This window comes from Thalassophryne amazonica, chromosome 13, assembly GCF_902500255.1.
Source record: "Thalassophryne amazonica chromosome 13, fThaAma1.1, whole genome shotgun sequence".
In the NCBI taxonomy this organism is placed as follows: Eukaryota; Metazoa; Chordata; class Actinopteri; order Batrachoidiformes; family Batrachoididae; genus Thalassophryne; species Thalassophryne amazonica.
In genome coordinates, this window is record NC_047115.1 from 83,301,299 (window position 1) to 83,318,133 (window position 16,835).

Sequence of the window (16,835 nt, forward strand, 5' to 3'; positions counted from 1 at the left end):
TACTAAGGGGGTAAAGCTGGTCAGATTCTGATTCTGCAAGTCTATAAATAGTCTAAAGCCAGTGGCTTTTAAGGTACACAGTATCAAGGAGCAACACACGGCTTCGACATGTGACACAGGGATTCAATAAGATAAGACATGATGCTGATACCTGTTAAAATACAGAGGACATTTAACGTGATGAGCTCTCCTTGCTTAGTGAGAATAAAAATCTCTGTCAAGCACAAAAGCAGTTGGGCCTTATTACAACCTGGGTTTACCCTGGGGAAAAAAAAAACAAAACTCTGCTGTTACGCTATATGAAATCATACAGTTTGTGTTTAATTTCCATGGTGCAAACTTTTTAAATTATGATAAAATGCCATTTTTAATTAAAAAAAAAACTGCACTTAACAGTATGAGAATTGAAACATTCTTAACATACAGAGTGCAATGCATTGCATTTATTTGAATAAATACAAAACAATTTACTGGGAGAGTCTTGTTCGGCCAAGGCCTGTTATTTTAATAGATACGTTTTACCTGTTTTGAATTTGGTTAGGCTAACAATAAGCTACAGATGAACCCGTTGACATTAGCCATTGTTCAGGAGAACTAATCACTCGTTTTTACTGCGCCATTAATTTAACACATAGCGCCTCATCACTGTTACAAAATGCATTTTATCACAACATTATATACAAAAAAGTGTAGGCAGGATATCAAGTTAGCTCTGCTAGCCGGCCAGCTACAATAAGCTACGGTTCTTCTGTATGGGGGCCCAGTTAGCTTGCCGACTAGCCAGCCTGACTTCTTAGCATCAAAGCTACATTAGCCATTAGCTGTGCTTAGCAAGTTAATTTCACATATGTCGGTAACTATCAAAAATACTACTTACTTTTTGTTGCAATCAAGTAAAATCCCCGTGTAGTTCCTTTCTCGGTAGGTCAGCGTCACCACCAGTGTGTCGTTAACTATTTGATCAATAGTGACAGGTACCCGAGAGCCGGCCCGCAGCTCCTCGGCCACAGCCTCCATGTTTCCCGGGGTGAGGTGTCCGGCTCGGCGGTGCTCGATCCCGGCCAAGGGAGCCACGGTCGCGTCGGCCACAGATCCGTCTCCCCTTGTCTATCGAAAGAGGCTACACCGGGGCATAAAATGACGCCATCAGCAGTGCCACCGCTGACATCACGCTCTCTGTGCTGGAGGAGTAAAAATGTGTGAAGGCCTACCCTTTCTCTGCCTTTGACTCATTATTATGGACTTATCCCAGGAATGCCCCTCAAGTCCACTGTGACATTTATTAAATTAAACATGTACAATCCACGGTCGTTTAGTAAAAGACAGAGCTGCACAGTGTTGAATCGAAGTACACAGCCACCAAATTAAACAATAATTATTCACACTGTCATCAAAGGTGATATTTGATTATTCATTCTGGTAATGAAATACCTATTAATTTTAATCCTATGATTGATATAAACTGAAATGGGGTCAGGGCAAATCTGAAAATAAATTATGATTTGAGTCCGTCTTATGTACAGTTATGAAATTATCATTTAATTTTGTGCCCCGAAGAGATGCTCATGTTTAGGTATTATTAGGGTGTCATTCAAGATACACAAATTCCAGTTAAGACATTTGAAAAATATATGAATTATAGTTTAACAAACATGCACTTGGCTTTGACAAAATATTTAAAGTGTACTTTTGATTGATTAGGATTTTAGTTGATAGGGTTAGTGTTAATAATTGAGCCACTTTATTTTTAAACGTGTATCTGAAATGAATCCACTTACAGTCTGATTGATTTTTCATACTTAAGAGTGTGTAATGTCATTACAGTGACAAACACCAGTACAACACAATTGAGAACAATTGTAATTCTCTCACCTCTATAACAAATCTTTGCTAAGTCACAACACATGAATGTTAAATAAAGACAAAGGTAAAAATATTTTTGTAGACAACCACTGAAATTTAATCAAATCTTTGCTGCCCCAAAAATCACCTCTCCATGAATTTCAAAGTACATATTTCTCTTTAAATATCATGACCACAAAAGACAGTTGATTACCAATTCAACACTGTTCCTTAGCAGCAGAAAAAAAAAGACAATTTCACACAGAAAATAAACTATACTCCCATTTTTGTATACTCATATTTCAAGGACTAATAAATTACAGAAAGAAAATGCTTGCATATATGACAAAGTCAAATTGAACAAAGAAAAGCAAGAAGCCACATTATGAATTAAATTTTATCAAGTTCAGTATTTTTTCATCTCTTCCAGCCAAGCCTGTAACTTCTTGATCTGTCACATAGAAAAAGGAAGACAACAAACAAACAAATAATATCAACAACTTAGCTGATCCATATATGTGTGTTATTACGTGGACTGATATAATGAGGTATACAGGATGGACCTCTTTGATATCTCGCTCTGCAGCTGAAATCTGCTCAGCGATTGTGCTACTGGGATTTCTGCGTTGATCCTGCATCCTCAACATGGGTGTGGATGTGCTGCTCGAGGCCACAGGGGGTTCTGTAAGGTCACACAGGTCAAGGGATACACAGATATCCTGACAGTGAGGTGACACATTTTGCCTTGGCCAATTTTTATCTGACCTCAGCAATCAGTGAAATGTACCAGCTTGTTTTCTTGGTAGCCATTAAATATACTGTGAATGAAAAGAGAAAACTCTAATCAGCTTGATGAAACAGAAGCCACAGTCTGTTTCAGAAGGCATGTTGCACAAGAACAAAGAAAACAGCTGACACGTACGATGGGTGTACAATCACCTTTTGTCCACTAGGTGTCTCTAGTTTACTTGCATCTCTGGCTGTAAACCCCAGACACAGCAGGAACAATCTTGTAGAGATCACAGGTACACACCAGTGTCATGAATATGAGTTTTTCACGGGAATTACAAAGGAGGGCAAGGGAATATTCTCATGCAGATGAAGTCTGGGAGATGTAGGATGTGTAAGCTTTTAGAAGCGGGAGCAACTGAATATCAAGAAATTGTCCTCAGTATTTATATACTAGTAACATTAAGTGGGCATTCACCTGAATCCAAGGCACTTGCTTTCACAAGAGATGCACATCAGAGCAGGAACAATTTTTGAATCTGCAGGGTGTGCTTTTGATTCTGCTTCCTGTAACAAAGGGAGGATTTGTTTTTATTTTCTTAAAGGAAAAAAGGTATTCTGTTGGAGTTCAAAACCTTTGTATAAACAAGAATATACTGTTGCCAGTGCATGCAAAATAATTGCCTTTTTTATTTAATTGCGCAAAATGAAATATTTAGATATATGTTGCTGTTCTGGACTCGTATTTTCAGTTGTGTACACAAAACTAATGCTAAAAAAAATTACTCAAATCCATGCAGCTGCAATATGCAAACTGTATGCATGCCTAGATGTGCACATCAGCCTGCTGCTGATGCAGAGCACAGCAGCATCCAGCAGGTTTAAAGTGCTACTACCTCAAAAGTCTATGAGAATCACACAAAAAAAGGGTTGTCTTGCATTTTCTATCTGGTGACTCTGACATGGTGCTCTACTGCTCCCTTGTGGCTAGTTTGTGGACATTAAGTAAATTGAGAGACGAGGGAAATTATCTCATGTGGAATTCAGGTGATTTATTATTCCACACAAACCTTTTGGCTTCTTTGTTTTTCATGGTGCTTCTGCCTCCACACCTGCATTTGCAGCCCCTCTGTCTTTTGGGCATTTCTACACCACTGCTGCAGAGCTTCTTTCACTCTGTGAGAGAAACAGATAAGCTTGTACTGTAATACGTGCTCATCAAAATAAACAGATTTCAGTTCGTTTTTAAATGTTACATGCTGATGGCTCATTGTCTGGCACTTCAGCAAATGGCAGTGAGAGAAAACAATTCTCTGATTATGAGGATACATTTCATCCATTCAACAGCAACATAAGTAGTCAAAATGAAGTCAACATAAGTAGTCAAAATGAAGTCGGAGAGACGATCACCTTTATGGTGAACTTAATTCAACTCACTTGAATTTTTCAATTGCTTTCGTTGCACTGTGCCTCCATTCGTCTGGCTTCTTCTGGTGCTGGGTGTCAGATAAGGGGAGTGGAGGCATTATGCTGGCCTTGGTAGTCTCTGTTTTTCTGATGAACAAATAGAAACAAAATGCTCTTTTTATTGCTCTCCTGACATCTCACTTGGCCTTCTCCGTGGTAAAATTCCATTCTTTACACACACACACACACGCGCATCTATATATATATATATATATATATATATATAATACAAATAATGGATGGTAAGGAGTCTAACATATATATATATATATATATACGTGGTCTATTAGAAAAGTATCCGACCTTATTATTTTTTTCAAAAACCATATGGATTTGAATCACGTTTGATTGCGTCAGACAAGCTTGAACCCTCGTGCGCATGCATGAGTTTTTCCACGCCTGTCGGTTGCGTCATTCGCCTGTGAGCAGGCTTTGAGTGAGGAGTGATCCACCCCCTCGGCGAATTTTCATTGTCAGGAAATGGCGGAATGATTTGGGCTTTTTTTCCATCAGAATTTTTTCAGAAACTGTTAGAGACTGGCACCTGGAAACCATTCAAAAAATTTATCTGGCTTTCTGTGAAAATTTTACGGGCATCACAGAGAATAAGGACTGTTACTACAGCTTTAAGGATGGCTTTAAGGACGCTCGGCGCGCCGCGCTCTGTGCCGCCATCGAGAGCCACAAACCACCGGATCATTTCTAAACAGATGGCTCTGTGGAGCCGGACCATCGTGTGCACTTTCTCTGGTTATCACAAGAGCTGGACATCAACCATTTTCCGGCAGATTTCACTTTTAACAAGAGATTTTGTCATGGAAAGCCGAGCGGAGGCTTTGCGCATCACAACCGATTTGCTGATGGAGCGAGACAAAGGAACACCTCCGTTTTGGTCTCACAGGACGGCTTTGAGATGGTGTTCAGACAGCTGTCGGTGGTTTTTCCATCGAGTGATTATCCGGGAAATTGTGGATGTGCCTGGACATGCCAGAACATGTCCTGTGAGGCTTCATCATGGCGTTGCTTTGCGCCATGCGGCACCGCCGCGACGCGCGGAATTCCTCCGCACGTCTGTCTCAATGTGCCGAAAAAGTGCTGATGTCCACGTCTTTTCACAATTCCTGTGCTAGTCAGACGACGTCCCGGATAAAACAGAGCGACTAGTTTGGAAATGAACGGCACATTCCACTGTTACAGGAGTTTTTGTCATGGAAAGAGGAGCGGAGGCTTCGCGCGTCGCGGCGGTGCCGGTTGGCGCACAGCAACGCCGTGATGAAGCCTCACGGGACATGTTCTGGCATGTCCAGGCACATCCACAATTTCCCGGATAATCACTCGATGGAAAAACCACCGACAGCTGTCTGAACGCCATCTCAAAGCCGTCCTGTGAGACCAAAACGGAGGTGTTCCTTTGTCTCGCTCCATCAGCAAATCGGTCATGACGCACGAAGCCTCCGCTCGGCTTTCCATGACAAAATCTCTTGTTAAAAGTGAAATCTGCCGGAAAATGGTTGATGTCCAGCTCTTGTGATAACCAGAGAAAGTGCACACGACGGTCCGGCTCCACAGAGCCATCCGTTTAGAAATGATCCGGTAGTTTGTAGCTCTCGATGGCGGCACGGAGCGCGGCGCGCCGAGTGTCCTTAAAGCTGTCCTTAAAGCTGTAGTAACAGTCTTTATTCTCTGTGAAGCCTGTAAAATTTTCACTGAAAGCCAGATAAATTTTTCTAATGGTTTCCAGCTGCCTGTCTCTAACAGTTTCTGAAAACTTTCTGATGGAAAAAAAGCCCAAATCATTCCGCCATTTCCTGACAATGAAAATCCGCCGAGGGGGTGGACCACTCCTCACTCAAAGCCTGCTCACAGGCAAATGACGCAACCGACAGGCGTGGAAAAACTCACGCATGCGCACGAGGGTTCAAGCTTGTCTGACGCAATCACATGTGATTCAAATCCATATGGTTTGTGAAAAAAAATAATAAGGTCGGATACTTTTCTAATAGACCTCGTATATATATATATATATATATATATATATATATATATATATATATATATATATATATATATATATATATATATATACTATACAAATAATGGATGGTAAGGAGTCTAACATAGAGAAATATTGGATGAAGAAAAGTTACATTGGACTACGCCTCGTCCAATATAACTTTTCTTCATCCAATATTTCTCTATGTTGGACGACTCAGCAAACCTCGCTGGCAGATGATTTTCTGCTGTTGTTGACATGTTTGTTGCCATTGCCATTGACATGTTTATTGCCATTTTTCAACCAGCGTCTGTCAGCTAGTTCCTGACCTTCGTATGCCGCGCTCTGATTGGCTAGCTGTTGGCAGTAAGCTCTAACGCTATTGGTCAGTGGCAACCGATCCAATATAACTTTTGGTCTTAGCCTTTTTGGATCCTTTTGGATCCAACATGGCGCCAAGCATGCCAAAATACAGGTAAATGATGGACAGAAAGGGTAATCTGTGACTGGCTATTGCAATCTGAGTGGAGAACATATATATATATATATATATATATATCATATCATATCATATCAAATCAATCATATATAGTACTTTGCCCTCTATAAAATTTCTGGTTTTGGATCAAAAAGTAAGACTGAAACAAAAGAAAGGCTTTGTCAACACACATATAGATAATAACACTTTCAGTTTCTTATACATTTGAAGACGTGTCTCATAATCAATGGCCAAATGATATTTGGTGCCCAACACAGAGTACAAAATGAGTGGCAGGAGCAACAAATTACGCAGCACTGAAGTTGTGACTGCTCATTTGAGCCTCTGGAATCAGTGTTCTAGAATCGATGACAATCTCTTCATCAAACTGTTGAAAAAATTTGTCACCAAACTCATAATTTAAATATACAAAACAGAAAATGTCTTTGAAATCCAGTTTTAATTTCAAGATCTAACACCCTGCATATTTGGCTCAAATAAAAAGGTATCACAGTAAGAAAGTTATGACTAATGCCCAGGAAATGTAGGCGCTTTGGAAAAGGAAAGGTTCACTGTTTTTGGCATCGAGACACCCTGAATGCAGCACTTGAGAAGCTGGGTGAGGCGTTATAGTGTCTGACATTGTGACTGTCCTGGATCAAGACCAAGATCCAGGCTTTCAGTGACTTCCTGGATTCATCCATTATAAGTGTATCAGTACATGGCAATAGTGTTAAACTTGTAGAGAAATTCACTAATCTCGGCAGTGACATTCACGTCTCTGGCCCCTCGGCCTTTGAGATCAAAAGTCTCCTGCTAAGAGCTTATGGAGTCACGAGGTCACTGTACAGAGTTGTTTGGGAATGCAGAAGAACAAAGCTCCAGATCTTTCGGCTCCTGGTACTTTCAGTCTTACTGTGTGGTTGTGAGACTGGGACAATAACCACAAACCTAAAGGGTTGACTATGTAGATGCGTTTGACACTAAGTCTCTTCAGAGGTTCCTTAGGTATTGCTAGAATGACTATGTCAAACAAAGAGTTATTTAGGGAGACTGGGGTGAGGAGTATCATTTGGACTGCGAGGGAGTGTCAGCTATGACATTTTGGACATGTGCGTTTCAGCAGGAATGATCCAGCACCCAGATGTCTCAGTGCTGAGGACCCCAGAAGCTGATAGATGGTTCCTATCACGAGATGGGGATGGACCTGTTTCAGGACCTAAAGTGGTTCCTTAGTGTGCTGAATGTGGAGACCTACGGCAGCATGTGGCACCAGCACATGCTCCCACATCTGACCTGTAAAAGGGGTTCAGTGGTGTGTAGATTTGGTCTGTACCCACAAATTTAGCATTGGTAAAAAGCTAAGTCTCTTTACTTTCTCTCTATACTACATACAAACCACTGTGATCATATGTAACCGTGGCTAATTTATGTCTGTGACAGTCTTTTAACACAACTAATTTTATGCTGAGGACATCCCTTTGTCACCGACAACGAAAAAGACTCAAGAAGCCGTTATCTTCCAGCAGGTGCAAAGTAGCGCACAGTGCCCACGCAGGTGTGTGTTTCATTTCCCGTGCCTGCATTCATTAAATACTAACCTACTTGCGCTCATTTGTGCACCCATAGATGTCCATCCATCCATCCGTCCGTCCATCCGTCCTCCGTCTGTCCGTCTGTCCATCCATTCATCCATCCATTTTCTATACCCGCTTACACCAATTAAGGTTCACGGGTGGACTGGAGCTTATCCAAGCAGTCATGGGTCGTGAGGCAGGGTACACGCTGGACAGAACGCTAGTCTGCCGCAGGACAACATATAGACAGACAAACACATACAAACCCGCACGCACACCTACAGACAATTTAAAGTTTCCAATTCACCTAACCTGCATGTCCTTGGATGTGGGAGGAAGCCGGAGCACCCGGAGGAAACCCACACAAACACAGGGAGGACATGCAAACTCCACACAGAAAGGCCACAGGTGGGAATCAACCTTCTCACTGTGAGGCACCAATACTAAGCCACTAAGCTACACTGTCACACATAATTATGTTGGTCGAAAAATGAGGCTTCGTCTTGCGTACTGCTATCATGTGGCAACACCAAGTGGTTACACCAAGGACCAGCAAAAATGTCATCTTTTTTGCTTTTTACAAGGCACTGCAATATAGCACAAACTATACTTGACATGGCATCCAGTGTTTGGTGGTACTTTGACAGAAGTTTTTGTGTTGTCGTTTTTGCCTGCTACTTCCACTTGCACACTTTTTGTGATCCGATGGGTGTCAATATCTCAGCAATGTGCTAGTAACTGTTGCACTTGTTTGTTAAAGAGAATGCCAGGTCACACTGCGATTGGATTGTTTCTTGTTGTGCCCAAAACACGCCCATGACTAAGGAGGTGACTAAAGCCTGGTTCACATGGCAGGATTTTAAAATTATCTGTAGGTTTCCAAAACCTGAGAGACCACACACGTGAAGATAAAAAAATCATAGCTCTAACAGGTTTGTTCGTACAGTGTGTGGTGTGCAGCCACACGGTAAAGACAACACACTACACATGAACAGATTTCACACATGAACATTCCCACGTCAGACAGGAAATCTCGCAAAATCTCTCGAGATTAAATGTGACTTCAGAGTAAACAAACAGAGATACTTTGTGGACCTCTTGCCACTGCGTTCTCTTGCCTCTACTGGTGGTTGGCTCTCACTGCGGTATTGTATCACTTCCTGTTCCGGAGCACAGTGGTGTTTTGCTGTATCTGTTAGCTGTTTAATCTGCGCAGTTAGATTGATCTAGTTACCTAGATAACGATTTGTTTCACAGTGTAATCTTCACGTGCCTTAACTAAAGCACTCCCTCTGCTGAATCACCTCTAAATTATTTACACATTATTCACGTTGTGTGTTTTTAGGCATCCGCTAGCTTAGCGTGCAGCTACTAGCTCTTAGCCGGTTTAGCATGGTGGCTTCTCCTGTCTCTCCCGCACTTTTGTGCTCTGGGTGTGAAATGTTTAGTTATTCCTCGGCCTCCTTTAGCAGTAATGGTACTTGTAATAAGTGTAGCTTATTCGTAGCTTTGGAGGCCAGGCTGGGCGAATTGGAGACTCGGCTCCGGACCGTGGAAAATTCTACAGCTAGCCAGGCCCCTGTAGTTGGTGCGGACCAAGGTAGCTTAGCCACCGTTAGTTTCCCTCTGGCAGATCCCGAGCAGCCGGGAAAGCAGGCCGACTGGGTGACTGTGAGGAGGAAGCGTAGCCCTAAACAGAAGCCCCGTGTACACCGGCAACCCGTTCACATTTCTAACCGTTTTTCCCCACTCAACGACACACCCGCCGAGGATCAAACTCTGGTTATTGGCGACTCTGTTTTGAGAAATGTGAAGTTAGCGACACCAGCAACCATAGTCAATTGTCTTCCGGGGGCCAGAGCAGGCGACATTGAAGGAAATTTGAAACTGCTGGCTAAGGCTAAGCGTAAATTTGGTAAGATTGTAATTCACGTCAGCAGTAATGACACCCGGTTACGCCAATCGGAGGTCACTAAAATTAACATTCAATCGGTGTGTAACTTTGCAAAAACAATGTCGGACTCTGTAGTTTTCTCTGGGCCCCTCCCCAATCGGACCGGGAGTGACATGTTTAGCCGCATGTTCTCCTTGAATTGCTGGCTGTCTGAGTGGTGTCCAAAAAATGAGGTGGGCTTCATAGATAATTGGCAAAGCTTCTGGGGAAAACCTGGTCTTGTTAGGAGAGACGGCATCCATCCCACTTTGGATGGAGCAGCTCTCATTTCTAGAAATCTGGCCAATTTTCTTAAATCCTCCAAACCGTGACTATCCAGGGTTGGGACCAGGAAGCAGAGTTGTAGTCTTACACACCTCTCTGCAGCTTCTCTCCCCCTGCCATCCCCTCATTACCCCATCCCCGTAGAGACGGTGCCTGCTCCCAGACCACCAATAACCAGCAAAAATCTATTTAAGCATAAAAATTCAAAAAGAAAAAATAATATAGCACCTTCAACTGCACCACAGACTAAAACAGTTAAATGTGGTCTATTAAACATTAGGTCTGTCTCTTCTAAGTCCCTGTTAGTAAATGATATAATAATTGATCAACATATTGATTTATTCTGCCTTACAGAAAGCTGGTTACAGCAGGATGAATATGTTAGTTTAAATGAGTCAACACCCCCGAGTCACACTATCTGCCAGAACGGCTTGTAGCACGGGCCAAGGCGGAGGATTAGCAGCAATCTTCCATTCCAGCTTTTTAATTAATCAAAAACCCAGACAGAGATTTAATTCATTTGAAAGCTTGACTCTTAGTCTTGTCCATCCAAATTGGAAGTCCCAAAAACCAGTTTTATTTGTTATTATCTATCGTCCACCTGGTCGTTACTGTGAGTTTCTCTGTGAATTTTCAGACCTTTTGTCTGACTTAGTGCTTAGCTCAGATAAGATAATTATAGTGGGCGATTTTAACATCCACACAGATGCTGAGAATGACAGCCTCAACACTGCATTTAATCTATTATTAGACTCAATTGGCTTTGCTCAAAATGTATATGAGTCCACCCACCACTTTAATCATATCTTAGATCTTGTTCTGAATTATGGTATGGAAATTGAAGACTTAACAGTATTCCCTGAAAACTCCCTTCTGTCTGATCATTTCTTAATAACATTTACATTTACTCTGATGGACTACCCAGCAGTGGGGAATAAGTTTCATTACACTAGAAGTCTTTCAGAAAGCACTGTAACTAGGTTTAAGGATATGATTCCTTCTTTATGTTCTCCAATGCCATATACCAACACAGTGCAGAGTAGCTACCTAAACTCTGTAAGTGAGATAGAGTATCTCATCAATAGTTTTACATCCTCACTGAAGACAACTTTGGATGCTGTAGCTCCTCTGAAAAGGAGACCTTTAAATCAGAAGTGCCTGACTCCGTGGTATAACTCACAAACTCGCAGCTTAAAGCAGATAACCCGTAAGCTGGAGAGGAAATGGCGTCTCACTAATTTAGAAGATCTTCACTTAGCCTGGAAAAAGAGTCTGTTGCTCTATAAAAAAGCCCTCCGTAAAGCTAGGACATCTTACTACTCATCACTAATTGAAGAAAATAAGAACAACCCCAGGTTTCTTTTCAGCACTGTAGCCAGGCTGACAAAGAGTCAGAGCTCTATTGAGCCGGGTATTCCTTTAACTTTAACTAGTAATGACTTCATGACTTTCTTTGCTAATAAAATTTTAACTATTAGAGAAAAAATTACTCATAACCATCCCAAAGACGTATCGTTATCTTTGGCTGCTTTCAGTGATGCCGGTATTTGGTTAGACTCTTTCTCTCCGATTGTTCTGTCTGAGTTATTTTCATTAGTTACTTCCTCCAAACCATCAACATGTCTATTAGACCCCATTCCTACCAGGCTGCTCAAGGAAGCCCTACCATTATTTAATGCTTCGATCTTAAATTTGATCAGTCTATCTTTATTAGTTGGCTATGTACCACAGGCTTTTAAGGTGGCAGTAATTAAACCATTACTTAAAAAGCCATCACTTGACCCAGCTATCTTAGCTAATTATAGGCCAATCTCCAACCTTCCTTTTCTCTCAAAAATTCTTGAAAGGGTAGTTGTAAAACAGCTAACTGATCATCTGCAGAGGAATGTCTATTTGAAGAATTTCAGTCAGGGTTTAGAATTCATCATAGTACAGAAACAGCATTAGTGAAGGTTACAAATGATCTTCTTATGGCCTCAGACAGTGGACTCATCTCTGTGCTTGTTCTGTTAGACCTCAGTGCTGCTTTTGATACTGTTGACCATAAAATTTTATTACAGAGATTAGAGCATGCCATAGGTATTAAAGGCACTGCGCTGCGGTGGTTTGAATCATATTTATCTAATAGATTACAATTTGTTCATGTAAATGGGGAATCTTCTTCACAGACTAAGGTTAATTATGGAGTTCCACAAGGTTCTGTGCTAGGACCAATTTTATTCACTTTATACATGCTTCCCTTAGGCAGTATTATTAGACGGCATTGCTTAAATTTTCATTGTCACGCAGATGATACCCAGCTTTATCTATCCATGAAGCCAGAGGACACACACCAATTAGTTAAACTGCAGGATTGTCTTACAGACATAAAGACATGGATGACCTCTAATTTCCTGCTTTTAAACTCAGATAAAACTGAAGTTATTGTACTTGGCCCCACAAATCTTAGAAACATGGTGTCTAACCAGATCCTTACTCTGGATGGCATTACCCTGACTTCTAGTAATACTGTGAGAAATCTTGGAGTCATTTTTGATCAGGATATGTCATTCAATGCGCATATTAAACAAATATGTAGGACTGCTTTTTTGCATTTACGCAATATCTCTAAAATTAGAAAGGTCTTGTCTCAGAGTGATGCTGAAAAACTAATTCATGCATTTATTTCCTCTAGGCTGGACTACTGTAATTCATTATTATCAGGTTGTCCTAAAAGTTCCCTGAAAAGCCTTCAGTTAATTCAAAATGCTGCAGTTAGAGTACTAACGGGGACTAGAAGGAGAGAGCATATCTTACCCATATTGGCCTCTCTTCATTGGCTTCCTGTTAATTCTAGAATAGAATTTAAAATTCTTCTTCTTACTTATAAGGTTTTGAATAATCAGGTCCCATCTTATCTTAGGGACCTCATAGTACCATATCACCCCAATAGAGCGCTTCGCTCTCAGACTGCAGGCTTACTTGTAGTTCCTAGGGTTTGTAAGAGTAGAATGGGAGGCAGAGCCTTCAGCTTTCAGGCTCCTGTCCTGTGGAACTAGCTCCCAATTCAGATCAGGGAGACAGACACCCTCTCTACTTTTAAGATTAGGCTTAAAACTTTCCTTTTTGCTAAAGCTTATAGTTAGGGCTAGATCAGGTGACCCTGAACCATCCCTTAGTTACGCTGCTATAGACTTAGACTGCTGGGGGTTCCCATGATGCACTGAGTGTTTCTTTCTCTTTTTGCTCTGTATGCACCACTCTGCATTTAATCATTAGTGATTGATCTCTGCTCCCCTCCACAGCATGTCTTTTTCCTGGTTCTCTCCCTCAGCCCCAACCAGTCCCAGCAGAAGACTGCCCCTCCCTGAGCCTGGTTCTGCTGGAGGTTTCTTCCTGTTAAAAGTGTTGTGTGGGCCGCCAGAAGAGGAGGTACTGCTGGCCCACCACCAGAGGGCGCCCTGCCTGAAGTGCGGGCTTCAGTCACGAGAGGGCGCTGCCGCCACGGACACAGCCGGGGGTGACAGTTGTCACTCATTATCTCCTGACAGCTGTCACTCATTCATGCTTCATCATCTCACTCCATAAAACCCGGACGTCATCTCCACCTCATCGACCGAGATATCGTCAAACCGTTCAGGTAGTATTCTCAGCCTTGAAAAGTGAACTGTGTATCAGTCTGAACTCTTTTTTGCAGCCGTTTTCCTGTGGTGTTCCGTGTCTGTGAGACCGGCGTTCGGTGTGTCCAGCAACGGCTCCGCTGCACACCTCTACCAGATAAGTGGGTAGACAGGAGCTGCACGAGTGTGTGTTAGAGGTTGAGGTGGCATTCCCACCGTTGTTGCTACTGGGTGTGCACACACCCATATCTTATTGTCTCTGCTCCCTGCCAGCAGTACCAGATCCGACCTTCGAAGACAGTGGCCACCCTTGTGACTGACTGTAAAATTTCACATTCCTCTGTGTTGTGCTCATTCACAACAGTAAAGTGTTCATATTTGACTCTTTCACTGTCCGTTCATTTGCGCCCCCTGTTGTGGGTCCGTGTCACTACACTTTCCCCAACAAAAAGGGAGTTTTTCCTTCCCACTGTCGCCAGGTGCTTGCTCACAGGGGGTCGTTTTGACCGTTGGGGTTTTTACGTAATTTTTGTATGGCCTTGCCTTACAATATAAAGCGCCTTGGGGCAACTGTTTGTTGTGATTTGGCGCTATATAAATAAATTGATTGATTGATTGAATATTTAAAACAGAGGGAAAAAAATGACACAAAAAGAAAAAGAAAAGGCGTTCTTTAAAGGAGTGGTGACCACTGGACTTTTTATTAAGCCATAACAGCTGTTTTGATTTTATTTTCCGCTCCGTACGTCCGTCACCTCGCTTTCTGATTGGCTGCATGTCACATTCAGCAGGCTGCATGCTCGTTTGTGATCGGAGGACACAACACGTGCTGCAATACCAGGCCAAGACAATCCAACATGTTGAATATCCCCGATTTGCGATCAGAGCACCCTGACGTCCTTCCGAGCAGATCAGAGCGCTCTTAACACATCACACACGGCAGAAATATCTGATAAGATTATCTTTGGTGTCATCACGATTGTCGGGGCGTCCTTAAGATTGTCGGAAGGGGAAGATCAGGGCCAATACTGGCCTAATTATCCTGCCGAGTGAACCAGGCATAAGACAAGCCCTTTTAGCCGATGTAAAGTAAGATACAGGCCTTATTTTACACTTGGATTTCACACGGTGTAAATTGCAATGTGGAGTTAGACATGACCTCAGTGCATTTGAACTATGTGCATTACACCACGTACCATAGATCATTAAGACACAGCCAAAAGTTTGTCTTCTACGAGTAAAGATATTTAGATGACCCACATACAGCAGAAGTAAGTCCTATGTAGGCCTTGAGGCTCTTTAGTGCTGGTGCCTATCTATGGATTCAGTCACGTCATGCAGAGGAAAGCCTACAACTCCCCCTGGATGGGCCGCCAGTCTGACACAGGTTACTTCCCCAGCCAAGGCCGGTACTCATTCACAGCTGGGTGGCTTGAAATAAATAAAATGTATATTAAAAGTAGATTAAGTGACTTGTTCAAGGACACAGACAGGTAGCATGAGTGGTTTTCAAACTCATGTCTACATATTGGCAGGTCACCTTCTTATCCACTGAGTTACCTGCTCTACAACATACAGCAGAGGTCAAAGCCATTGTTCTATTTTTTTTACAAAACAAGAGCCTATCTTTTCTGAAATTTACACTGTGAACATAAATACATTTACTTACCTCTTGATGATAGGAAGAAAGTGACACTTTGGGTTTGTGTATTCCTTTGCTGGCGAGGGACCCAGCTCAGTTCTGTCCAAGAGAATAATTTTGCGTTTCAGTTCCCTGAACCTCTGCAGCTCATCCTCGTCGGCCAACTCCTCTGTACTGGATCCTACCAGCTCTGACAACTGGAGCTTCTCCACCTCTGGCAGCTCTGCCAACAAATCAACCAAAACAGCTAGAACTACACAAAGGCAAATAAGTATTTGATCCACTGTCAATTTTGCAAGTTTTCCCATCTACAAAGAATGGAGAGGTCTGTAGTTTTATTGTAGGTACACATCAACTGTGAGAGACAGAATCTAAAAAAAAAACAAAATCAGAAAATCACATTGTATGATTTTTAAATGATTAATTTGCATTTTATTGTATGAAATGAGTATTCGATCACCAACCAGCAAGAATTCTGGCTCTCACAGACCTGTTAGGTTTTCTTTAAGAAGCCCTCCTATTCTGCACTCTTTACGTGTATTAATGGCACCTGTTTGAACTTGTTACCTGTATAAAAGACACCTGTTCACACACTCAGTCAATCACACTTCAACATATCCGCCATGCCCAAGACCAAAGAGCTGTCAAAGGACATCAAGGACAAAACTGTAGACCAGCACAAGCTTGGGATGGACTACAGGACAAGAGACAAGGAGCTTGGTGAGAAGTCAACAACTGTTGGCACAATTATTAGAAAATGGAACAAACACAAGATGACTGTCAATCGTCCTCAATCTGGGGCTCCATGCAAGATCTCACTTTGTGGGGTAAGGATGATTCTGAGAAAGCCAAGAACTACACGGGAGGACCTGGTCAATGACCTGAAGAGAGCTGGAACCACAATCACAAAGATTACATTAGTAACACACTATGCCATCATGGTTTAAAATCCTGCAGGGCACGTAAGATCCCACTGCTCAAGCTAGCACAGGTACAGGCCTGTTTGAAGTTCACCAGTGACCATCTGGATGATCCAGAGGAGGCATGGCTGAAGGTCATGTGGTCAGATGAGACCAAAATAGAGCTTTTTGGTTTCAACTCCATTTGTGCTGTCTGGAGGATGAGAACAACCCGAAGAACATAGTCCTAACTCTGAAGCATGGGGGAGGAAACATCACTTTTGGGAGTACTTTCTGCAAAGGGGACAGGACGACTGCACCATATTGAAGGGAGTATGTTTGGGTCATGTATCGTGAGATTTTTGCAAACAACCTCCTTCCCTCAGTAAGA

The 16,835-nt window shown here is 42.2% G+C and overlaps 2 protein-coding genes across 3 annotated transcripts in view; both read right to left on the bottom strand.

Moving 5' to 3' along the window:
* pwwp2b (PWWP domain containing 2B) overlaps window positions 1-1,413 on the bottom strand; it is a 37,710-nt gene extending 36,297 nt beyond the window's left edge. Inside the window, exon 1 of one of the 2 annotated variants that reach the window (XM_034184692.1) lies at window positions 878-1,413. In XM_034184692.1, coding sequence (XP_034040583.1) covers window positions 878-1,017 — 140 coding nt within the window. In that variant the 5' untranslated portion in view covers window positions 1,018-1,413. The remainder of the gene's footprint in view (window positions 1-877) is intronic. The other variant, XM_034184693.1, reaches the window with a different exon arrangement.
* A 1,551-nt stretch (window positions 1,414-2,964) lies between these two features.
* Window positions 2,965-16,835, bottom strand: part of LOC117522990 (leucine-rich repeat-containing protein 40-like) — a 41,957-nt gene continuing 28,086 nt past the window's right edge. The window contains 4 exon segments of the mRNA XM_034184408.1: window positions 2,965-3,138; window positions 3,642-3,747; window positions 4,009-4,125; window positions 15,573-15,768. Coding sequence (XP_034040299.1) covers window positions 3,046-3,138; window positions 3,642-3,747; window positions 4,009-4,125; window positions 15,573-15,768 — 512 coding nt within the window. The 3' untranslated portion in view covers window positions 2,965-3,045.